At 37.9% G+C, this 26,043-nt stretch overlaps 1 protein-coding gene across 2 annotated transcripts in view; it reads right to left on the reverse strand.

The window, feature by feature from the left end:
• The window catches only part of COMMD1 (copper metabolism domain containing 1), a 168,639-nt gene that overhangs the window by 95,968 nt on the left and 46,628 nt on the right, over nucleotides 1-26,043 (reverse strand). The window contains exons 2-3 of one of the 2 annotated variants that reach the window (XM_068984184.1): nucleotides 10,084-10,237; nucleotides 8,623-8,904 (exon numbers count right to left, since the gene is read on the reverse strand). In XM_068984184.1, the coding sequence (XP_068840285.1) occupies nucleotides 8,623-8,886 (264 nt within the window). In that variant the 5' untranslated portion in view covers nucleotides 8,887-8,904; nucleotides 10,084-10,237. The remainder of the gene's footprint in view (nucleotides 1-8,622; nucleotides 8,905-10,083; nucleotides 10,238-26,043) is intronic. The other variant, XM_068984183.1, reaches the window with a different exon arrangement.

Here is a 26,043-nt window from a genome sequence, read left to right on the forward strand (position 1 = left end):
ATAAGACCACCTAGGAAGTGTATTAGGAGAAGGCAATGGCACTCCACTCCAGTACTCTTGACTGGAAAATCCCATGGACAGAGGAGCCGGGTGGGCTGTAATCCATGGGGTCACGAACAGTCGGACATGACTGAGCGACTTCACTTTCACTTTTCACTTTCATGCATTGGAGAAGGAAATGGCAACCCACTCCACTATTCTTGCCTGGAGAATCCCAGGGACGGGGGAGCCTGGTGGGCTACCATCTCTGGGGTCACACAGAGTCGGACACGACTGAAGCAACTTAGCAGCAGCAGCAGCAGCAAGAAGTATGTTGCAGATAGGGAAGGAAACTTAAGCTCAGGGACACTTCAACACTGAGAAGCTGGGGAAATAAGAAAGAACCAGCAAGAAAAATATGAAAAGGAAAAAAAAAAGACTAGAAATTAGAAGGAAAATTAGGCAACTATGGTGTTTCAGAAGACAAGTGTTTCAAAGAATAGAGAATTCAAGTATGTAACTGTTGTTCATAAGTTTCAAAGGTTGTCACTCAAGACCAAAATAAATGCAAAAATATTATATAAATTTTTGAACAAAGGCTTGATTAAGAAAATCAAGTGTATTAACAGTAGACCAGTCTAATCTTTAACACATTAAAATATTAAATGCCACTTATTACTACATAATTCTTACATTAAAATACCCCAAAATGCCAACTTTTTAACTGGTAAATTATCGACTACTAAAAAGTTCTGGTTTTAATTGTTTCAAAACTAGATGATCACTTAAATTTTTCCCCCCATTGGCTATTACCTATTTTCTCTTCATTCTAATTAGAAATGCTAACAAAAGTTTTCTAGCATCTTTTTTCTTTTGTAAAACATTTCCTTCTGTACAAGGTATTTTTGCAAATAGCTAATTCAGAGTTAGCCAGAATTTGAATATTAAGTTTTGGGTCTCCATGTTTGTTTAACAAAAATGAACACAATAAAAATCACAACGGCTTTCAATGAGGACCAAATTTTTTACTCTATTTATTTTCTGTGTTGTTACAGACCTTGGGCACTGTCCTTCTACAAATATATCTTCGAACTGTAAGTTTAGGACTACAACTTTAGAAAACAAACTAATATGAAATATATCTTAGAGCTACAAAAAGGGTTGACCTATTTAGAACTAAAGTTTAAATAAACCCAATATTTGAAACTTTATATAAAATATAAAATGGAAAATTCCTCTATTAAAAAAAAGTATTCTAAATTGATTTAAAGCATCCTCAAGCTGTTAAATTTCATCAATCCATACTGACAAAGAGTGGTTTGTTAGATTAGTTTGACTAATTTCTCTGGAGGCTTTCCTTTATTACATTGTTAAAAGTGAAAATCCAACTTTAAAAACAAGAATTATCAGAAACAGGCCAAGCATTACAACTTGTATAACTAAATAAGATTATCCAAGCTATTGCAACGTGATCTCAAAATGGTGACCAAGTGTTAATTCTCTATATCCCATCCTTACAAATTTCCCCACATACTGATACATATACAGACAAGTGTATATATATGTATGTAAAAGAGAAAGGCATAAGAAAGAGAGAATGTGTTTTAAACTTTGCTTCTTCTCCTATGACACAAAGCAGGGAGTTGTGGTGGCTATGCTCAGGCTTAAGAGTCTACAATAGTATGTGAGAGCGCTTGACATAAAACTGATTATTACTCAGGTTTTAGCAGGTTCTTGCTCCTTACCAGACAGAATTAAACAAGGAGATCAGTGTACATTGTTTTAGAAGGCATTGTGCAAATTAAAAATAAGTGATTACTTTCTTTGAGATTAGATATTTACCTATGTTTCAGACAAAATATTGGCCTTTTAATCCAGAGCCAAATCTGTCTTGATCCAAGAAATAAGAGCATGGTTATTATTGTTTGGGCTTCCTGGTGGCTCAGACGGTAAAGAATCCATGTGCAATGCAGGAGACCCAAGTTTGATTCCTGAGTTGGGAAGATCTCTTGGAGAACGGAATGGCTCCCCAATCCGGTATTCTTGTCTGGAGAATTCCATGAACAGAGGAGCCGGGGGCTACAGTCCCTGGGGTCTGACATGACTGAGCAACTTTCACTGATACTCACTCACCATTGTATATAATCTCTTGATATCACATATGTTATCTAACTTATCTAACTGCTTGAAAATGACAGGACTGCACGTCTGATGAGACCGGCAGAAAAAAAAACCCAGTAAAGGTAGACTCTACTTCTTCCCTATGTTGGCTAAAAACCTAGCCCAAAACTAGAGTGCTTGATACACTAAAACTCTGTCTAGAAAAGGCAACAACAGTAGCCATTTTTTTTTAATAACAAGAAAGAAACAGAGCTTTATACTTCAGCATCTCTACAGGTGGGGAATCTCTAAATACTTGAGAAAAAACAATTTAGCAGAGGAAAGAAGAAATAACTTACTACTGGATGGTTTAGCATGGAAGTTGTGGCAAAATATTTCCTCACAAAATGTCTTACTGGTCTTGAAAAGGAGGAAGTTACAAAAGAAAAACTAACATGTCTTTATAAAAAGTCAAAATTGAGGCTCAAAAGAGAGAAATAACTATAAACGAGACTCTACTAAGCATATAAACAATCCCACCCCTGCCCCCGCCAAAGAACATTACTGTTTAAAAAAAGAAAAACATTCTATGAGAAATTCTATTTCAGTTCCAGGAAAGACAAACACAACAGTGGTTCTGACGAAGTAAGCAAAACAATGAAACTTTCCTAAATATACATGCCAGTCCTCAAGGCTTAGGTCTCTCTATGATTTATGATAAAATAAGAAAGGATATCAATTATACAAGTAAAGCACTGATGTTCTTCCCTTTGGACATGAAATGTTCACCTCAAAGTTTTCTGCGTACTTTTACGACTCAATTCATGTTTTATTCCTGCAAAAATTTTATTTCTGTTGAAGAAAAACATTTACTATAAGAAAAGTAATTAGGTTACTAGTGCATAGTCATTTTCTCTAGCTTCGCATACTTCCATAAATGTTTACTTCCTTAGTAACTTCTCTATTACTTTGGCTTCCTCATACTTAAAAGGTATTATATATTGCGGTTAACAAGAAAACAAAAGAGGTAGTACATGCACTTGGCTGCCAACTGTCAAATGTACTTTTTGGACCAAAGAAAGAAGTAATGCAGACAAACTGGGTAGGACAGAGAAACTTAAGCAGGGAGTTGGGGGGGGGGGGGCGGTATCCAAAAACCTACCACCACCACATCTAGTACCTGAATAAATAGTCCTCAGTCAGTTCAGTTGCTCAGTCATGTCCAGCTCTTTGCAGCCGGAGCACACCAGGATTCCTTGCCCATCACCAACTCCCACAGCTTGCTCAAACTCATGTCCATCAAGTCAGTAATGCCATCCAACTATTTCATCCTCTGTTGTCCCCTTCTTCTCCTGCCTTCAGTCTTTCCCAGCATCAGGGTCTTTTCCAATGAGTCAGTTCTTCGCATCAGGTGGCCAAAGTATTGGAGTTTCAGCTTCAGCATCAGTCCTTCCAATGAATACTCAGGACTGACTTCCTTTAGGATAGACTGGTTGGATCTCCTTGCTGTCCAAGGGACTCTCAGGAGTCTTCTCCAACACCACAGTTTGGAAGAATCAGGATTTTTGGCGCTCAGCTTTCTCTATGGTCCAACTCTCACATCCACATGTGACTACTGGAAAAATCATAGCTTTGACTAGACAGACTTTAGTTGGTAAAGTAATGTCTCTGCTTTTTAATATGCTATCCAGGTTTGTCATAGCTTTTCTTCCATGAAGCAAGCGTCTTTTAATTTCATGGCTGCAGTCACCATCTGCAATAAAGTCTGTCACTGTTTCCATTGTTTCCCCATCTATTTGCCATGAAGTGATGGGACCAGATGCCATGATCTTTGTTTTCTGAATGTTGAGTTTTAAGCCAGGTTTTTCAGTCTCCTCTCACTTTCATCAAGAGGTTCTTTAGCTCCTCTTCACTTTCTGCCATAAGGGTGGTGTCATCTGCATATCTGAGGTTATTGATATTTCTCCTGGCAATCTTGATTCCAGCTTGTGCTCCATCCATTTAGCATGATGTACCCAGCATTTAGCATGATGTACCCAGCATTTAGCATGATGTACTCTGTATATAAGTTAAATAAGCACAGTGACAATATACAGCCTTGACATACTCCTTTCCCAATTTGGAACCAGTTTGTTGTCCCATGTCCTGTTCTAACTGTTGCTTCTTGACCTCCATACAGATTTCTCAGGAGCCAGGTCAGGTGGTCTGATATTCCCATCTCTTGAAGAATTTTCCACAGTTTGTTGTGATCCACACAGTCAAAGGCTTTAGTGTAGTCAATAAAGCAGAAGATGTTTTTCTGAAACTCTCTTGCTTGTTCTATGATCCAATAGATGTTTGATCTCTGGTTCCTCTGCCTTTTCTAAATAGTCCTCAAACACTTCACAAATTATGGCAAGTAGAACTAACAGGCCAACATCATTCTCACTGTAAAAATTTAATGCCAAGCTCTGTTAACATTTTAAATCAGAGTATTTTGCTACCTTTAACACAGTGGTTCTCAATCCTAGATGAACACTGAAATCACCAGTTTTAGTTGGCTTTTTTTTTGTTTGTTTGTATTTTGGCCACACTAAAGGGCATGCAGGATTTTAGTTTCCCGACGAAGGATCAAACCTGTAACCCCTGCAGTGGAGTCTTAACCACTGGGTGGTCTGGAAAGTCCCCACTCTTTTTTTGAAATCACCAATTTTAAAGAACACTGATGCCCAGGTCCCATTCCCACAGATTCTTCTCTTTTTTATTTTTATTTTTAAATTTATTACATTTTTGGCTGTGCTGGGTCTTTGTTGCTGCGTGGACTTTTCTCTAGTTGAGACTAGCGAGGCTACTCTCTGGTTGCAATATACGGGCTTCTCGATGTAGTGGCTTCTCTTGATGTGGAGCACAGGTTCTAGGCATGCAGGCTTCAGCAACTGTGGCATGTGGGCTCGGCAGTTGAGGCCCCTGGGCTCTAGAGAACAGGCTCAGTAATTGTGGCCCACAGGCTTAGGTGTTCCATGGCATGTGCGATCTTCCTAGATCAGGGATCAAACCTGTGCCTTCTGCATTGGCAGGCAGATTCTTTATTACTGAGCCACCGGGGAAGCCTTCCACAGATTCTTATTTAATTAGTGTGAAATATGTCCAGGGCATGAAAACTGTTAAAGATCCAAAACTCATTCTTATATGCAGCGTTGAACAAGAACCACTGATTTAAAATGACACAAAATGAACACAGTGATTTAGTTGATTGAGATATATGAACAGACATACACACCAGAGTTCAGAAAAGTTGATCATTCTTCTTAGAAGCAACCTCTTAATACCCTAGCATCATTAATTCTCTAACAAACTCATCCAGTGACAGTACTGTGAAAATAAATTTGCCTTTGTTACCTATGTATGTTCTAAAAATTGGTAACTTGACTTAGTAGAGTATGTCATAAATAACATTCACCTAGAAGCTGACAGAAGTACTAACCAAGGATCCAGGTCTCACAAAAACATTTCCGGTAGGATCTGGGTTGTATATTTTACCACCAGTCTAGTTTCTATTACAGTTTACTTTTTTCTTTACACCTTTTCTTGGTTTAAGAATATATTTGCAATCAAAGAATTTTTGTGGGTTTAAGTACATATTCAATCATTTGCATAGTGATCATTTTCTTTACAACTTTGAAGTATAAATAATGTACAATAAACTGCATATCTAAAGTATGCAATTTCATAAGTTTGATATACATATATGTCCATAAAACTGCTGTCACAATGAACATAAACATTTCTACCACACTTAAAAATTTTCATGCACCCCTCTGTAATCTAGGCCTTCCCTGGTAGCTCAGACAGTAAAGCATCTGCCCACAATGCGGGAGATCGGGGTTTGATCCCTGGGTCGGGAAGATACTCTGGAGAAGGAAATGGCAACCCACTCTAGTACTCTTACCTGGAAAATCCCATGGATGGAGGAGCCTGGTAGGCTACAGTCTATGGGGTCACCAAGAGTCGGACATGACTGAGCGACTTCACTTTTCTGTAATCTAACTTCATCCCTCTCTCTATTCTTAGGCCTAGGCAGCTGGTTCCTGTCACTATAGGTTACTTTGCATTTTCTAGGATTTTATATGAGTAGAATCATACATTATGCTAAAAAAAACTTTTCATTCGACTTATTTCACTCAGCAAATGATTTTGAGATTCAACCATTTTGTTGTGCATATCAAAAGTCCTTTCCCTCTTATTGCTCAGTGATATTCCTATCAATGCTCTTGATTACCACATTGTATACCTAACATATTTTCTTGGCACAGACTATTGCGAGAAGCTAAAAAAGCTCCTCAACGTAGGTGTCAATGATTTTTGGAAAAACTAGGTCTGGTGATCCCCATTTTAATTCTCACTTTACCACTTAGCAGCTGTGTCTGAAGCAAGTCACTTATCTCCCTCGCATACCTTCTCTAGAAAATGGGCATATATGTCACTTCATCTATGTAATTTACCTTAGACGAGTGCTTAAAGACTCTCTGACTTCTAGGACCTATTGATTCTATTGAAATAGGTGAACCTTCTAGAAAAACAGCAATGCTCATTTGTTTACATACTGCCTGTGGCTGCTTCTGAGCTGCAGCAAGAAAGATGAGTACTTGTGACAGAAACTATATAGCTGTCAAGCCTAAAATATCTGTCCTCTTAAAAAAAAAAGCTTACCAACTTATTCTAAGTAATCATGAAATATTCCTGAAGCTAGCTAAAAAACATCTGTAGTGATGTTTAGAATCACTGATTGACAAAAAACCATTTCACTATTTTTTAAGAAGTTTTTTTTAATTACTTTAGCTAACAAAATGAAAGGAAAATCATAGGAACTCAAAAATAGATTTTTAAAATCCCTGTGTCAGTATCTAGTAAGTTCAGATGGCATATAAAATCAAAAGGCACATTATAAACCCTAGCTTAAAAAATACTAGGAAAATATCAAGTTAAAGGAACACTATAATAGTTTTCTTCCCAGGTGGCACTTAGTGGTAAAGAACCCGCCTGCTAATCAGAAGAGGTTAAGAGACGCGGATTTGATCCCTGGGTTGCGAAGATCCCCTAGAGGAGGGCATGGCTACCCACTCCAGTATTCTTGCCTGGAGAATCCCATGGGCAGAGAAGCCTGGTGGGCTACCAGGGTGGCAAAGAATCGGACACAACTGAAGTGACTTATTAGCACAGCACATGGTTTTCTAGGAAAGTCAAAGAAAATACATATGTTTGCATCTTCTTGCCCAAATAACAAATACTAGAAGACAAATGAAATAATCACTACTGCCAGAATAAAAAATGAATAGCCTATACAAATGGCTAGTGAAACTGAAATATCCAAGAATACTTTCTGCACCTTTTTAAATGTCTGATTTTTGGTCTAGGAATAATTGGAGTGGTTAAGAAAACGGACTTTAGGATCAGAGAAACCAAAGTCATAAAGGCTTGAAAATAAAGGAATAAAAGGATCGCAAAATAAATTTTGCAAAAGTACAATTTTTAAAAAGGGATTATCTTTTAAATTACAATTAAAAAGTCATTAGGGAACTACAAATACTGAAGAATCCTAAGAAACTCAAGAAGGGAATATGTGAGGAAATCTGCCAGCTAAAAAAATGTTCTCCTTATTAGAAGAAAAGAAATACATTTCTATTATAGCATGTAACAGAACCACTTATTTGATTATTTACATGGAAATAAATCTAATTAGCTAATTCGGTGATCTGGGTTTTCTCTTCTTAATTACAAGTTGCTGCTTTTTTCCCCACAAAAGACATATACCAGGTCATTAAAAGTCTGATCTGGCAGTCACCTGACTGCCAGTTCAAACTGACTTCAAGAAAAGCCATGTGGATGTCTGCCATAATGCCACTGGAAAATGAAAGGAAAGCAGTGAGTGAGTGAGTGAGAGTCGCTCAGTCATGTCCAACTCTTTGTGATCCCATGGACTGGAGCCCACCATGCTTCTTTGTCCATGGAATTCTCCAGGCAAGAGTACTGGAGTGGGTTGCCATTTCCTTCTCCATCACAAGGAAAGCAGTACTGTTTTGTAAATAATCAGTATCAATTTAAAATTATTTGTAGGCTCAGGGACAGAAATAGCACATACTCAGGGTCTTTAGGACAATACTGTAATTAAAATACATGGCCTCTTATACCTGAACGCCTATAAAGATGAGTTTTGTGAGTTAGTTTTGTTCTGTGTTGTTTAATCTTAATTTCTGGTCTTTATCATCTTTATCATTGCCTTGGATTTTCTGAATACGGATACCTAACCAAAAGGGAGCAGTGGCCAACTTCTCTCCTTTGAGATAGCTATACCAGAGGCTGGTGGCTTTAACACTCAATCCACAATTGAGAATATCCACATTTTCAGATGATTTCTATCTCTGAAAAAGGATTCTAAAAAGAAGAATCTTTTCCTATTATTATCTCTGCAAACAAAGAGTGTAAAATAAATTGTTCTGAATGTATGGCTAATATATAATAGAAAATATAGTGTACAAAGGGAAATTGATCGAAGTTTGAACTCACCTGTCCACTTCTCCCTATTTCCAGCTCCATGATGGCAACAGGAGTATGTATTTGAGCTGAGTGTCTTGACTGCGATTTGCCATCAACTCTCCAGCTCAAGCCCCGAAGCCCTCTGTCCCAGCAGCTCTGGTTCATAAGACTCTCTCGGATTTTTGTCTTGTGGCTCTTCCAGAACTTGGAAATGACAGCAGCTTGCTCAGATGTGATCCCTCCTTGCTTTTTGGTTTGAGCAGTCAAAAATGCCTCTAGCTGGTTGAAATCCATGTCTGCAGATGCAATAGACTAAAGACAGAAAAAGGAATACATTTGAATTTGGTAGGTAACTAGGAAAACATAGTTTCTTAACTACAGATCCCACTTTTAAATGATTCTTAATCACTGAAAAAGCTTTCAAAGAGGGTCATTAAGGCCTTCCCTGGCGGTCCAGTGGTTGAGAGTTAGGGGACACAGATTCAATCCCTGGTTCGGAAGGATCCCACATGCTATGGAGCAACTAAGCCTGCTGCAGCACAATAACTGAGCCAGCACTCCAGAGTCTGTGACCTATAACTACTGGAACCATGCCCCACAACTGCTGAAGCCCGCAGGCCCTAGGGCCCGTGCTCCACAACAAGAGAAGCCATCACGATGAGAAGGCCATGCACTCCAACTAGAGAGCAGTCCATGCTGGATGCAACTAGACAAAGCCCATGCACAGCAATGAAGACCTAGCACAGCCAAATAAATAAATCTTTTTTAAAGGTCATCAAAAGACAGTAATGAGAATAAGCTCTTCATAAGTACAAAAATATTCCCTTTGAAAATACTGAATATCAGAAAAGCTACTGTTAAAAATTTCATATTGGGAATTCCCTGGTGGTCCAGTAGACAGGACTCCATGCTCTCACTGCTGAGGACCCAGGTTCAATCCCTGGTTGGGGAACAAAGATCTCAGAAGGCATAAGCCGTGGCCAAAAGAAAAAAAAATCCACGTCACTCAAATTCTCTATTAATAACTATAATCTATAAATATCCAGTTCTATGATGAGAAAATAATAAAAATATAAAAATAAAATAATAAAATGAGAGTAAAATGAATTAGTGCTCTGATGAAATCTTACAGAATTTCACAGTGCCTTATAGCCAGGCTTGGTTTGATATACTATAAATGTGTGATGCCTTGTCCATAAGAAGTACTAAGTAAATTTTGTTAATGTATTATTTTAGATTTGTAGCCTATCTTCAACCAAATAGTTCATATTCAATAATACTACTCTAAAGTATACTACATTATGCTTTTCCATAAATTTTCAAACCTTAACTGCCACTGCTGTTCTGAGAAGAATAAGCAGCTAAACTGAAGTGGGAAATCATCAAAGGGCTCAGGCAATGGAGCCTTGGATAGGACAGTGATGTTTAATACTTCATCTCACAACAAGCTTTCCCCTGCCTGACCAAGAGTTCCAAACCAAAATACAATACCTCCTTTCTCTGGGCACAATGACTGACCCAAATTAATCTCCCAATTTAGAGTAGGTGGAGAAGTGGTCTTGCCGCTTGGGTGTGATGGTACCAGAAGAATATGAGGCTAGATGGTTGCAAACAGTCATCTTTGATTTTCTGGCAAAATATCTGACTGCAAAAAAAGATGAAAATGGATTCTAATGGCGTGATATTTCTGTTCTGTAATCCCCAAGGCCCTGGTCCCTACAGACCTCTCTTCAACTCCATGTTATCTCAGCATCTTTTCCACCTGTAGACACCAGAAAAACCCCATTTACTATTCAAAATAGTTTAAGATGTATAGCTATCATTTGGAAGCCAAAGTTCTACCTAAACTTAAGCATTAGAACAGAGGAATGTAAAGGTAGGTAGTGTACACATAGAATATAGGCAGAATGGGTGGAACAGAGGCTGAAAGACAAACATGTTGTCTTTTATTCTTCTATTAACATAAAAATTGTACAATAAATGTTAGAACATACATTAAAGGCATTTCTCACAACAATTCAACATACATTTACTGAATATCTGCCTATTTACCAGGTATAAGGATCCAAAATTTCTGCCTATGTGACTCAACAGAAACATTAACTTGTATAATATACTATAATTAAATAAAATTATTTCCACTGGCACTTTGCATCACAATATCACAGCACAACACAGGTGATGTGTATCATTCTTTTCCTCAAAGCATATCAAGAAATATACTCTGATTTAACTTCACTTGTGACAGAAGTTATTTTGATTGGATTCCAATCAATAATACCTTGAACTGGAATCGATTCACCTAAAAAAATGCGTTACCATCTCTATAACATAGTTTTCTTTTTTTTTTTTTTTTTGCCCAAACAGTGTGTCCTGCAGAATGTAGTTTGCCTACCCCTGCTCAAGAACATGCTACAAAAAAAACTGACACATGTCGCACATGACTTGGCAGCGTCCCATCTAAGATCATGTGGAAAGAAAACCTATTTATAATTACTTAGACCTAGAAACTACTCTTTTACTTTTTGCATTAAAAAAAAAGTATTTTTTGCACAGTTTTAGTAAGTTCTGAATTTTCCAGGGACGCAACTAACATAGCTTATACTTTGGTTTGGTCAGAACTTTATAAACAGGCTATTGAGCATTTTACAAAATCTCATTACCAGAGGCAATACCATTCGTATTTTTATAGCTAAACTACCAAACCATATTATCTGTCTGCACTTATTGCTGCACATTCACAATGATGCTACATATACCTACAAGTATTTAATTCATTATATGTTCTAATTCAGTAATGCTTCAACATTTACTTTTTTTTTTTTTTTTTTTTACTGCACCACATGGCATGCAGGACCTTAGTTCCTGACCAAGGATTGAAACTGTGCAATGGAAGCAAAGTCTTAGTGGAAGCAAAAGTTCCTCAACATTCACATTTTTAAATATACATTTTAAATTACTTCACTTTTTCATTTTCCTCATAACTTTACATTATACTCATGACACCATATTGATTAGAAATTATGCATATTAACTTTATTATATGTGAATTATAATTACATATGTATTTCATTTAAGGTTAGAAAGAACTCTACAGTCAGGTCACTCAAGATGGCTGTTCTCTTGTTCTCTGTATATCCCCTGCCTAACAGCACCTGCTTTACTCACATGGCTGACCTTACAAACTTGTCCCAGGCTCCAGCAAGTGGCTCTTTTCATCAAAAGGTTGATGAGGGGTGTGGGCCTCTGATTTCCCTAGTAACTACTGAGCCAATCTGACGTAATTCCCCCTACAATTGGCAATCTTCTCTTCCATATGGACACGAATAAGTGACTAAACTATCCCTTCCACCAAGGAGTGAAACCTGCCACCATGTCCACCCTACCGTCTGCTGCACATGGTGGGGTGTTGCTCCAGGACCTTATTTCAGACGTGTAAGCTTCCTCATCCATTAAACCAAGAAGCAAGAGTTAGAACCAGATATGGAACAACGGACTGGTTCAAAATAGGGAAAGGAGTACATCAAGGCTGTATAATGTCACCCTGCTTATTTAATTCATATGCAGAGCACATAATTAGAAATGCTGGGCTGGATGAAGCTCAAGCTGAAATCAAGATTGCCGGGAGAAATAACAATAACCTCAGATAAGCAGATGACACCATCCTAATGGCAAAAAGTGAAGAGGAACTAAAGAGCCTCTTGATGAAGGTGAAAGAGGAGAGTAGAAAAGTTGGCTAAAAAAAGCAACCTAAACTAGTAATAAAGAAAATGTAAACTAATGTATGGATGTGAGAGTTGGACCATAAAGAAAGCTGAGCATCAAAGAATTAATGCTTTTGTACTGTGGTATTGGAGAAGACTCTTGAGAGTCCCTTGGACTGGAAGGAGATCAAACCAGTCAATCTGAAAGGAAATCAATCCTAAATATTCACTGGAAGGACTGATGTTGAAGCTGAAGCTCCAATACTTTGGCCACCTGATGTGAAGAACTGACTCATTGGAAAAGTCCCTGATGCTGGGAAGGACTGAAGGCAGGAGGAGAAGGGGATGACAGAGGATGAAATAGTTGGATGGCATCACCGACTCGATGGACATGAGTTTGAGCAAGTTTCAGGAGCTGGTGATGGACAGGGAGGCCTGGCATGCTGCAGTCCATGGGGTCACAAACAGTCAGACACAACTGAGTTGACTGAAGTGAACTGAACTGAGACTAATAGCACTTCCCATCCATTAAACTGTCAAAAAGTAAACTACTCCACACACTAAATGTTGTTTCTTCACTTTATTGACAACTCTCATATACTGTTGTGGGAATAGAACATTTTCAAAGAGCAATTTTGTATTCAGTTCAGTTCAGTTGCTCAGTCCTGTCCCACTCTTTGCAACCCCATGGACTGCAGCACGCCAGGCCTCCCTGTCCATCACCAGCTCCTGAAACTTGCTCAAACTCATGTCCATCGAGTCGGTGATGCCATCCAACCATCTCATCCTCTGTTGTCCCCTTCTCCTCCCACCTTCAATCTTTCCCAGCATCAAGGTCTTTTCCAATGAGTCGGTTCTTTGCATCAAGTGGCCAAAGTATTGGAGTTTCAGCTTCAACATCAGTCCTTCCAAAGAATATTCAGGACTGATTTCCTTTAGGATTGACTAGTTGTATTTCCTTGCAGTCCAAGGGATTCTCAAGAGTCTTCTCCAACACCGCAGTTCAAAAGCATTAATACTTTGGTGCTCAGCTTTCTTTATAGTCCAACTCTCACATCCATACATGAATACTGGAAAAACCATAGCTTTGACTAGACGGACCTTTGTTTGTCAAGTCATGTCTCTGCTTTTTCATATGCTGTCTAGGTTGGTCATAGCTTTTCTTCCAAGAAGCAAGTGTCTTTTAATTTCATGGCTGCAGTCACCATCTGCAGTGATTTTGGAGCCCCCCAAAATAAAGTCTGTCACTGTTTCCATTGCTTCCCCATCTATTTGCCATGAAGTGATGGGACCTGATGACATGATCTTAGTTTTCTGAATGTTGAGTTTTAAGCCAATTTTTTCACTCTCCTCTTTCACTTTCATCAAGAGACTTTATGTCTTCTTCACTTTCTGTCATAAGGGTGGTATCACCTGTTTATCTGAGGTTATTGATATTTCTTCCAGCAATCTTGATTCCAGCTTGTTCTTCATCCATCCCAGCACTTCACATGATGTACTCTGCATATAAGCTAAATAAGCAGGGTGACAATATACAGCGTTGACGTACTCCTTTTCCTATTTGGAACCAGTCTGTTGTTCCATGTCCAGTTCTAACTGTTGCTTCATGTCCAGTTCTAACTGTTGCTTCCTGACCTGCATACAGATTTCTCAGGATGCAGGTCAGGTGGTCTCATATGCCCCATCTCTTTAAGAATTTTCCACAGTTTGTTGTGATCCACACAGTCAAAGGCTTTGGTGTAGTCAATAAAGCAAAAGTAGATGTTTTTGTGGAACTCTCTTGCTTCTTTGATGATCCAGCAGATGCTGGTAATTTGATCTCTGGTTCCTCTACTGTTTCTAAATCCAGCTTGAACATCTGGAAGTTCATGGTTCAGGTACTGCTGAAGCCTAGCCTGGATAATTTTAAGCATTACTTTCCTAGCGTGTGAGATGAGTGCACTTGTGTGGTAGTTTGAACACTCTTTGGCATTGCCTTTCTTTGAGATTGGAATGAAAACTGACCTTTTCCAGTCCTGTGGCCACTGTATTTTGTATTATTTATCAAAATTTAAGATGTACATATTCTAGAACTCAACAAGTCTTCTGCAATGGAAAAACCTTCAAGTAAGTCTTATGTCTGTGCACTGGGAGTCCCATATAAGAACAGTTGTTTCAACAATATTAGTAATAGTAATAAATTAGAATCAACCAAATGTCCAGGACTACAACAACAAAAATGGTCAGTGACAATCAAACAATGGACTAACACACAGTAAATGAATTAGAATTATATTTATCAATACAAATAAAGCACACACAATGCTGAACAACAAAAAAGTCAACTGCACACAAATATATAAAGGTATGATACTATTTATATAAAATTTTATCAGATGAAAAATAGTATAAATTTAAAACATATATATAGTAAAAATGTAATATTATACATAAGGTTGATAATCAAGACCTAATGCAGGTCAGAGAATACTTCAGAGGATAAGGAGAATGCAATCTGAGAGGCACACAGAAAGCTCTAGTAGCATCTACAATTTTTTTAATGTTTTTAATAAAAGTTTAACACAGATACACAGAAAAGCTGTGAAAATAGTACAGAGTTAGTATCACATACTCAATTTCCTTGGCTATGCACACCTTACACCTTACTTGTGACAATTACTGAATCAATACTGATACATTATTATTAATCACAGTCTATACTTTATTCATATTTCCTTAGTTTTTACCTGGTGTGCTTTTTATGTTCCAGGATCCCATCCAAGTTACATTACATTTAGTCATCATTTCTCCTTAAGTTTCCCTTAGCTATGATAGTTTTTCAAACTTTCTTGGTATTTGGTAATCTTGACAATTTTGAGGAGTACTAGTCAGGTACTGTGTAGAATATTCCTCAGTGAGGATTTGCCTCATGCTTTTCTCATGGTTAGCCTGGGTTATAGGATCAGGGAGAAAAACTAGAGGTAACTTGTCATTCTCATCATATCACATCAAGAATACATGTTAGCAACAGGGCTTATAATCTACTGTTTGGTAGGAAGTCACCATAAGCAGCCCACACTATAGGAACAGGAAGTTCTGCTCCAGCTTCTTGGAGGCAAAGTATCTATATAAATTATTTGAAATTCTTCTGTGCAGGTCAATAATGTTTTAAAATAGACAAAAAAGAAATAATAAAGACCAGAGCAGAACTAAATGAAAGAGAGACTAAAACAAAACAAAAACAAAAAGATCAATGAAACTAAGAGTTGATTCTTTGAAAAGATACACCAAATTGATAAACCTTAGCCAGACTCATCAGGAGAAAAACACAGGCCTCAGTAAACAAAATGAGAAAGGAAAAAGGAGATTTACAACTGACAGCACAGAAATATAAAGGGTCATAAGAGATTACTACAAACAAGTATGTGCCAATTAAATGGACAACTGAGAAGAAATGGATAAATTCCTAGAAATGTACAATCTCCCAAGACTGAACCGAAAAAAAAAAAAATACATATATATATATATATATATATATATATGTACAGGCTAATTGCCAGTAGTGAAGCTAAATTAGTAACTGAAAAAACAAACAAACAAACAAACAAAAAACCCAATAAACAAGTCTAGGACCAGAAGGCTTCACAGGTGAACTCTACTAAACATTTAAAGAAGAGTTAATGCCTTTCCTCAAACTATTCCAACAAAAATTGAAGGGAAAGAAACGCTTTTAAACTCATTCTTTGAGGCCAGCATCATCTGACACAAAACCAGACAAAGGCACTACAAAAAAAAAAGAAAACTTCAGGCCTGTATCACTGATAAATGTACATGCAAAAATTCTCAACAAATATTAGTAAACCAAATTCAACAATGCATTAAAAGGATCATACACCATGATAAAGTGGGATTTATTCCGGGAATGCAGTTCAGTTCAGTCGCTCAATCGTGTCCGACTCGTTGCGACCCCATGAACTGCAGCACGCCAGGCTTCCCTGTCCATCACCAACTCCCGGAGTCCACCAAAACCCATGTCCATTGAGTTGGTGATGCCATCCAACCATCTCATCCTCTGTCGTCCCTTTCTCCTCCTGCCCTCAATCTTTCCCAGCGTCAGGGTCTTTTCAAATGAGTCAGCTCTTCCCATCAGGCGGCCAAAGTATTGGAGTTTCAGCTTCAACATCAGTCCTTCAAATGAACACCCAGCACTGATCTCCTTTAGGATGGACTGGTTGGATTTCCTTGCAGTTCAAGGGACTCTCAAGAGTCTTCTCCAACACCACTGTTCAAAGCATCAATTCTTCTGTACTCAGCCCTCTTTAGTCCAACTCTCACATCCATACATGACCACTGGAAAAACCATGGCTTTGATTAGACGGACCTTTGTCGACAAAGTAATGTCTCTGCTTTTGAATATGCTGTCTAGGTTGGTCATAACTTTCCTTCCAAGGAGTAAGTGTCTTTTAATTTCATGGCTGCAGTCACCATCTCCAGTGATTTTGGAGCCCTAAAAAATAAAGTCTGACACTGTTTCCACTGTTTCCCCATCTATTTCCCATGAAGTCATGGGACCAGATGCCATGATCTTCGTTTTCTAAATGTTGAGCTTTAAGCCAACTTTTTCACTCTCCTCTTTCACTTTCATCAAGAGGCTTTTTAGTCCCTCTTCACTTTCTGCCATAAGGGTGGTGTCATCTGCATATCTGAAGTTATTGATCTTTCTCCTAGCAATCTTGATTCCAGCTTGTGCTTGATCCAGCCCAGCGTTTCTCATGATGTCCTCTGCATATAAGTTAAATAAGCAGGGTAACAATATACAGCCTTGACGTGCTCCTTTTCCTATTTGGAACCAGTCTGTTGTTCCATGTCCAGTTCTAACTGTTGCTTCCTGACCTGCACACAGGTTTCTCAAGAGGCAGGTCAGGTGGTCTGGTATTCCCATCTCTTTCAGAATTTCCCACAGTTTATTGTGATCCACACAGCCAGGGATGCAAGGATAGTTCAAATCCAAAAATCCATGAGACATACCACATTAACAAATTGAAGAATAAAATCCTATGATCATCTCAAGAGATGCAGAAAAAGCTTTTGACAAAATTAAACATCCATTTAGGATAACAACTCTCAACAAAGTGGGTACAGAGGAACATACCTCAACATAATAAAGGTCATATGGGACAAACCTACAGCCAACATCATACTCAATGGTGAAAGCGGAAAACCTTTCCTCTAAGATCAGGGACAAAATAAGGATGCCCACTCTCACCACTGTTATTCAACACAGAATTGGAAGTTCCAGCCACAGAAGTTGAACAAGAAAAAATAAATAATAAAAGGAATCCAAATTGAAAGAGAAGTAAAACTGTCACTTCACAGATAACGATACTATATATAGAAAATCCTAAAGATACCACCAAAAAACTATTAGAACTCATAGATGAACCCAATAAAGTTGCAGGATACAAAATTAGCATACAGAAATCTGTTGCATTTCTATACACTAACAGAATTATCAGAAGAGAAATTTTAAAATGTGTGTGTGTGCTCAGTCGCTCAGTTGTGTCCAACTCTTTGCAACCCCATGGACTGTACCCAGCAGCTAGGCTCCTCTGTCCATGGAACTTTCCACGCCAGAATACTGGTGGTGGTTTAGTCACTAAGTAGTGTCCAACTCTTGCGACCCCATGGACTGTAGCCTTCCAGGTGCTCTGTCCATGGAATTCTCCAGGCAAGAATACTGGAGTGGGTTGCCATTTCCTTTTCCAAGAATACTGGAGTGCATTGTAAATACCATTTATAAAACAATAAGATACTAGAAACAAACCTAACAAAGGAGGTAAAAGACCTATACATGAAAAACTTTAAGACCCTAATGAAAGAAACGAAAGATAACACAGACAAAAAGAAAATACTGTGTTTACAAATTGGAACAATTAATTTTGTAAATATGACCATATTACCCAAGGCATTTATAGATACAATGTAATCACTATCAATATACCAACAGCATTATTCACAGAACCAGAACAAATAATTCCAAAATTTGTTCTAAAAGGCCACCTAATGAATGGGAGAAGATGTTTTCAAACAATATATCTGATAAACAGTTAATATCTAAAGAATTCATACAACTCAATCGTGCAAAAAAAAAAAAGTTTAAATGGGCAGAAGATTTGAATAGACATTTCCCCAAAGAAGACATATGGATGACGAACAGACACGAGACATTGGGCATCACTAACCATCAAGAAAATGCAAATCAAAATCACAGCAAGACATCAACTCAGAACTGTCAGAATGGCTATCGTCAAAAGACAACAAATAAACGCTGGCAAGGACGTGGAGCAAAGGGAACCATCATGCACTGCTGGGAATATAAATGGGTCCAGCCACTCTGGAAAACAGTATGGAGACTTCTCAAAAAATCAAAACTAGAATTACCATATAAGAATCATTAATATCTCTAATTTTACGCTGGATGAAAAGAGGAAAGCAAACCTGCTAGTCTAATATATTAAATACAAATTAATGTGGAAAATCTTGCTTCTTACTACCAAGAAGAAGAATATCAGGGACATAAATTCAATAACCCAAAAGTACTATTTCTTAAGTGTTTCAAATATAAGTGATGAATCAATGCAGGGTAATAGCTTGTAGCTCTTTGTAATTAACTAGATAAAATAATGTCAAAGATAAATAATAAACTTTTAGGATAAGTATCATATTCAATTAAATATAAATGACCTTGAATTATAGGTAATTCTATTTTTTCAAGAAAGAAACAAAGTTTAATTGAAGAAATATTCCTTATCACGGTCAGTACTGCTAGCAACTTATATAAATAATTTTTAAAAAACAAGCAGAAAATTCTCACCCACAAATAATATACTTACCATCAATCTCATTCTACTTGGAAATAACTATCTTTTTCTAGTTATATTGTGTGGGGTTTTTTTAACATGGTAAGGAAAAAAATATTGCGGCAATGTGCCAAGGCAATTGTTTGAATAAATAGCTACTTCTTTAGTGACTATGTTATATCCAAGAAGAAAGAATGATTAGGAATTAAGCAAGATAATGCACAAGATATAAATATTTGCTTCTCCAAGCACTTAATGGGAACAGTAATTAAGAACTTCAGAAAGTTATGCACTCCCCTAATTTCCATGAAGTAAGTGAACTGGAACACATCAAGGGGATTGAAATTCATCATCATTTCTAAGGAAAACAGACATAGAGGCACAGAAAGCTAACCAAGAACTAACAATAGCTCAACCCCCATAGAAATTACCCATGGTAACCAAAAACAAACCTTTACTTGTCAAAATATCTGTCAAGGTTCCAAAAATTTTGCTATGCAAAACGTGCAGACATTTGTTTAGTTAAGCCTATAAACTACAGACTGCTACTTAAGACCTCAGGAAAGCAAAAGCAATTTGCCTCTCAGTTCAGTCGCTCAGTCGTGTCCGACTCTTTGTGACCCCATGAATCGCAGCACGCCAGGCCTCCATGTCCATCACCAACTCCCAGAGTTCGCTCAGACTCACATCCATCGAGTCAGTGATGCCATCCAGCCATCTCATCCTCAGTGGTCCCCTTCTCCTCCTGCCTCCAATCCCTCCCAGCATCAGAGTCTTTTCCAATAGTCAACTCTTCGCATGAGGTGGCCAAAGTACTGGAGCTTCAACTTTAGCATCATTCCTTCCAAAGAAATCCCAGGGTTGATCTCCTTCAGAATGAACTGGTGGGACCTCCTTGCAGTCCAAGGGAATCTCAAGAGTCTTCTCCAACACCACAGTCCAAAAGCATCAAATCTTCCGCGCTCAGCCTTCTTCACAGTCCAACTCTCACATCCATACATGACCACTGGAAAAACCATACCCTTGACTAGATGGACCTTAGTTGGTAAAGTAATGTCTCTGCTTTTGAATATGCTATCTAGGTTGGTCATAACTTTTCTTCCAAGGAGTAAACATCTTTTAATTTCATGGCTGCAGTCACCATCTGCAGTGATTTTGGAGCCCCAAAAAATAAAGTCTGACACTGTTTCCACTGTTTTCCCATCTATTTCCCGTGGAGTGATGGGACCAGATGCCATGATCTTGGTTTTCTGAATGTTGAGCTTTAAGTCAACTTTTTCGCTCTCCTCTTTCACTTCATCAAGAGGCTTTTTAGTCCCTCTTCACTTTCTGCCATAAGGGTGGTGTCATCTGCATATCTGAGGTTATTCATATTTCTCCTGGCAATCTTGATTCCAGCTCGTGTTTCTTCCAGTCCAGTGTTTCTCATGATGTACTCTGCATAGAAGTTAAATAAGCAGGCTGACAATATACAGCCTTGACGCACTCCTTTTCCTATTTGGAACCAGTCTGTTGTTCCATGTCCACTTCTAACTGTTGCTTCCTGACCTGCATACAGATTTCTCAAGAGGCAGGTCAGGTGGTCTGGTATTCCCATCTCTTTCAGGATTTTCCACAGTTTATTGTGATCCACACAGTCAAAGCTTTGGCATAGTCAATAAAGCAGAAATAGATGTTGTTCTGGAATTCTCTTGCTTTTTCCATGATCCAGCGGATGTTGGCAATTTGATCTCTGGTTCCTCTGCCTTTTCTAAAACCAGCTTGAACATCTGGAAGTTCACGGTTCACGTATTTCTGAAGCCTGGCTTGGAGAATTTTGAGCATTACTTTACTAGCGTGTGAGATGAGTACAATTGTTTGGTAGTTTGAGCATTCTTTGGCATTGCCTTTCTTTGGGATTGGAAGGAAAACTGACCTTTTCCAGTCCTGTGGCCATTGCTGAGTTTTCCAAATTTGCTGGCATATTGAGTGCAGCACTTTCACAGCATCGTCTTTCAGGATTTGAAATAGCTCAACTGGAATTCCATCCCCTCCACTAGCTTTGTTTGTAGCGATGCTTTCTAAGGCCCACTTGACTTCACATTCCGAGGATGTCTGGCTCTAAATGAGTGATCACACCATCGTGATTATCTGGGTCATGAAGATCTTTTTTGTATAGTTCTTCCGTGTATTCTTGCCACCTCTTCTTAATATCTTCTGCTTCTGTTAGGTCCAGACCATTTCTGTCCTTTATCGAGCCCATCTTTGCATGAAATGTTCCCTTGGTATCTCTAATTTTCTTGAAGAGATTTCTAGTCTTTCCCATTCTGTTCTTTTCCTCTATTTCTTTGCACTGATCGCTGAGGAAGGCTTTCTTATCTCTTCTTGCTATTCTTTGGAACTCTGCATTCAGATGCTTATATCTTTCCTTTTCTCCTTGGCTTTTCGTTTCTCTTCTTTTCACAGCTATTTGTAAGGCCTCCTCAGACAGTCATTTTGCTTTTTTGCATTTCTTTTCCATGGCGATGGTCTTGATCCCTGTCTCCTGTACAATGTAACGACCTTCATTCCAGAGTTCATCAGGCACTCTATCTATCAGATCTAGGCCCTTAAATCTATTTCTCACTTGCACTGTATAATCATAAGGGATTTGATTTAGGTCATACCTAAATGGTCTAGCGGTTTTCCCTACTTTCTTCAATTTAAGTCTGAATTTGGCAATAAGGAGTTCATGATCTGAGCCACAGTCAGCTCCCAGTCTTGTTTTTGCTGACTGTATAGAGCTTCTCCATCTTTGGCTGCAAAGGATATAATCAATCTGATTTCAGTGTTGACCATCTGGTGATGTCCATGTGTAGAGTCTTCTCTTGTGTTGTTGGAAGAGGGTGTTTGCTATGACCAGTGCATTTTCTTGGCAAAACTCTATTGCTTCATTCCTCATTCCAAGGCCAAATTTGCCTGTTACTCCAGGTGTTTCTTGACTTCCTACTTTTGCATTCCAGTCCCCTATAATGAAAAGGACATCTTTTTTGGGTATTAGTTCTACAAGGTCTTGTAGGTCTTCATAGAACCGTTCAACTTCAGCTTCTTCAGCATTACTGGTTGGGGCATAGACTTGGATTACAGTGATATTGAATGGTTTGCCTTGGAAACAAACAGAGATCATTCTGTCGTTTTTGAGACTGCATCCAAGTACTGCATTTTGGACTCTTTTGCTGACCATGATGGCTACTCCATTTCTTCTGAGGGATATCTGCCCACAGTAGTAGATATAATGGTCATCTGAGTTAAATTCACCCATTCCAGTCCATTTTAGTTCACTGATTCCTAGAATGTGGACGTTCACTCTTACCATCTCCTGTTTGACCGCTTCCAATTTGCCTTGATTCATGGACCTGACATTCCAGGTTCCTATGCAATATTGCTCTTTACAGCATCGGACCTTGCTTCTATCACCAGTCACATCCACAGCTGGGTACTGTTTTAGTGACTATTAATATTAGCTTGTTAGTAAAGGGTCATAAAGAGAATGTTTTTTCTCCTGATTTATTTCATAAGAATATTTTCTGCCAAAAAATATATTTAGGGACTTCCCTGGCAGTCCAGTGGGTAAGAATCTACCTTTCAATGCATGGAACACCCAGGTTCAATCCCTGGTTGGGGAACTAAGATCCCACATGTCTTGGGACAACAAAGCCCATGTGTTGCAACTAGTGAGCCCAAGTGCCACAACTAGAGAAGTTTGTGTGCTGCAACAAAGATCCAGCGCAGTCAAAAAGGATTTTATAATAATAATAATAATAAAAGAAATATATAGTTACACAATTAAAGATCAAAGACTAGGTCAAAAGATCTTAGTTGCATTTCTATAGCGTCTTGGAATAAAAACTCACATAATGAGCTAAAGCAAGTGAAACGGCCCAAAAAATGGTTTAGGTAAACTAGTGTTTTCAAAAGCTTTTTTGTTTTTAAAAAATTAAATATTTCCTTTGAAATTGTTTATGCTATTATTTAAAGTAAAACATTGTCCAAAACATAAGCAGAAATAGTCCAAAAGAAAAAGAGTTTTGTCTTTTACTTTCAGTAAAAAGGGCTTCCCAGTGGTAAAGAACCCACGTGCCAATGCAGGAGACACAAGAGATGCAGGTTCAATCCCTGGGTCAGGAAGATTCCCTGGAGCAGGGCATGGCAACATACTCCAGTATTTTTGCCTGGAGTACCCCAGGACAGAGGAGCCTGGAGGGCTACAGTCCAGAGTAGAAAAGAGGCGGACATATCTGAGCGACTTATCATGCAAATTAGTAAAATCTGATTTACTGCACTTGCAGTTTCAAAGTGGTTTTGCTATTTGAAACATTTCTCTGAGCTTTAGTTTCCCTAAAATTAAATGAAGGGGATCTCCTAAATGATCTCTATGTACTCTGCCCCCAGCACTAACATTCCATGTTACTACATCTATAGACAGCTACATAAAATTACCAGCATTCAACCGTTTTTGACTTACAAAAATGGTAATTTGAAGTGGTTCAATCTTGTTAAATCTCCTAAGTTTTATTCCTTCCTATAAACTATCTTTGGCTTCATGCAGCTTTTGTATATATATTTTTAGTATAGTTGATTTATAATGTTGTGTTATTTTCAGGTGTATAGCAAAGCAATTCAGTTACACTATGTATGTATGTACCTATATATATTTTTCGCTTCTCCCATTATATAGTTCTGAATATAGTTCCCTGCGCTATACTAAGTCTGTGTTGTTTACTTTATGTATGGTTTTTTGTATTCTTAAAGTAGAGCAAAATGATGAAAGCTGTCTCTAATTGCCATTATTATTGAATGCACTTTATCAGAAAAAAAATTTTAAGGCCTATTTTATTCCTGAAGAAAAAGAAGATAATCTGATATGGAAACCCTCCTATGTTACTACTTCCCAATTCAGTTTTGAGTATTTGCAGCATTTGTTCTAGCCCACTCAGTTTTATGACTCCAATTGTTATCACTGTATGATCTTCATCTCCTAGTTTCAACCACCTTCCCAACAGGTCCTGTTCTAAGCTCTCAAAAAAGATGAATAACACAAACATGCCTTGAAGAGCACACAATCCGGTGTGTAACCAAAAGTGCAAAGCAGCATCCTTGGCTTTCCTTATTTACTCGGAAATTTAGAGCAGTACTACCCAAAGTACAGTCTGCAGACCAAGGCCAGTTCACAAACTTCATTACAAGTCCCCAACAAGGTGACTGCAGAAAGAGAATAAACATTCAGAAACTTTTTTGACAATGTAATGGGGTTTTTTTTTACATCAATTATTCTAACAAAAAGATTAAACCTTGTGTTTTTATGTATTTTTGGTCAGAAATGGAAAATTCTAAAAAACAACACACACACACAAACACACACACAACAAAACTGGTCCTCAACAGACATCATTTAAAAAGCACTGGTGATTCCAAAATAAAATTGAAAATTAAAAAAAATAAAGTTGAAAAAAAAAAGAAGCACTGGTGTTGAGTCTATTATCTTTGCAGTTTAGGTCAGCTGTATTTTAAACTAAAAACACTCATCTCATATCTGACTTCATCAACTAATAGCTAATCAGCCCCGTTTCCACTATAATAAAAATCCTGGCTACATTTAAAAGGAGGGAAAAAAGGATACCAAGAAGAAAATAAGGTGCTGGCTATGGACAAGTTGAAAAGATTAAAGTCAAAGCTAAAAATAAGAAATGAGAAAATGCTATTACTCTTCAAAGCGGAGAAAAGAAAATATTTCACATTGACAGCATATTTTATAAATCACTGTTGTCTATGCCTGGTTCTTCTTACAGGAAAAAAAGAAAAGCTGCAATCATTAGAATTTTTCAATTCACACAATTCAACAATTGAAAATTACCAATAGAAGGAAACTTTAGCAAAAAGGAGAGATATGGAGTAAGTAGGAGACTTTATTCCTCACACATCTGTGTAACTAGTCCTGTTCCTTGCCATCTATGATAAAATAATAGTCTCTGTTTATCTGATGTCTCCACCCCTGGGAAATTACTGGAGCCTTTGTAAACAAAATCCAACCATGTTTCATTTGGCATAGGTAAACACAGAAATGCAATCAAATCATATTTCAAAGGCAAATTCCTATTTCCCATTACCAGATTTAATACACAACTGATAAACAGCCAGTGGGTATTTGCTGTATGACGCAGGGAGTTCAAACCTGTGCTCTGTGATGAGGTTGGTAGTGATTTATAAATTTGCTGTCAACATTCAAGAGGGAGAAGACATATGTATACCTATGGCTGATTTCATGTTGATGTATGGTAGAAATCAACACGATACTGTAAAGCAATCACCCTCCAATTAAAAATAAATAAATTAAAAAATGATATACAACAGACTAGTGTGTCTGTTGAGTACTACTGCCATATTCTATTCCAACAAATTTACACATTAAAAAAGAAACATTTTACTAAGAGAAAAATTTGGCCAATTACAGACTCACCTAGAGTACCTCTGGATACATTTTAAAGTGCAATAACAAGTACAACTACTATGTAACAGTGACTACACCAAGAAATTTCCAGCTTTCTGGCTGCTCTAACATCCAATTAAGGGCAGACAGCCCAAAATCTGGTTATAGGGAGCTAGATGGGAGTGAGAAAAATATAAAAGTACACAATGTAATAGATTTAGTGATGAATCTGGTTAAATATATCCATATCAGGTAACAGAACACTTGCAAAAACTGAAGTCTGAACATCAACAATTTAAAAACAGCCTCAAACAACTGGGAAATCTTGGATAGACAGCACTTAGTCACTGTGCTCCAATAATTACGTGTACCAGAAGGTATGCTTGCTGCTGCTGCTGCTGCTAAGTCACTTCAGTCGTGTCCGACTCTGTGCAACCCCATAGACGGCAGCCCACCAGGCTCC

Source organism: Capricornis sumatraensis, chromosome 1 (genome assembly GCF_032405125.1).
Source record: "Capricornis sumatraensis isolate serow.1 chromosome 1, serow.2, whole genome shotgun sequence".
Classification (NCBI taxonomy): Eukaryota; Metazoa; Chordata; class Mammalia; order Artiodactyla; family Bovidae; genus Capricornis; species Capricornis sumatraensis.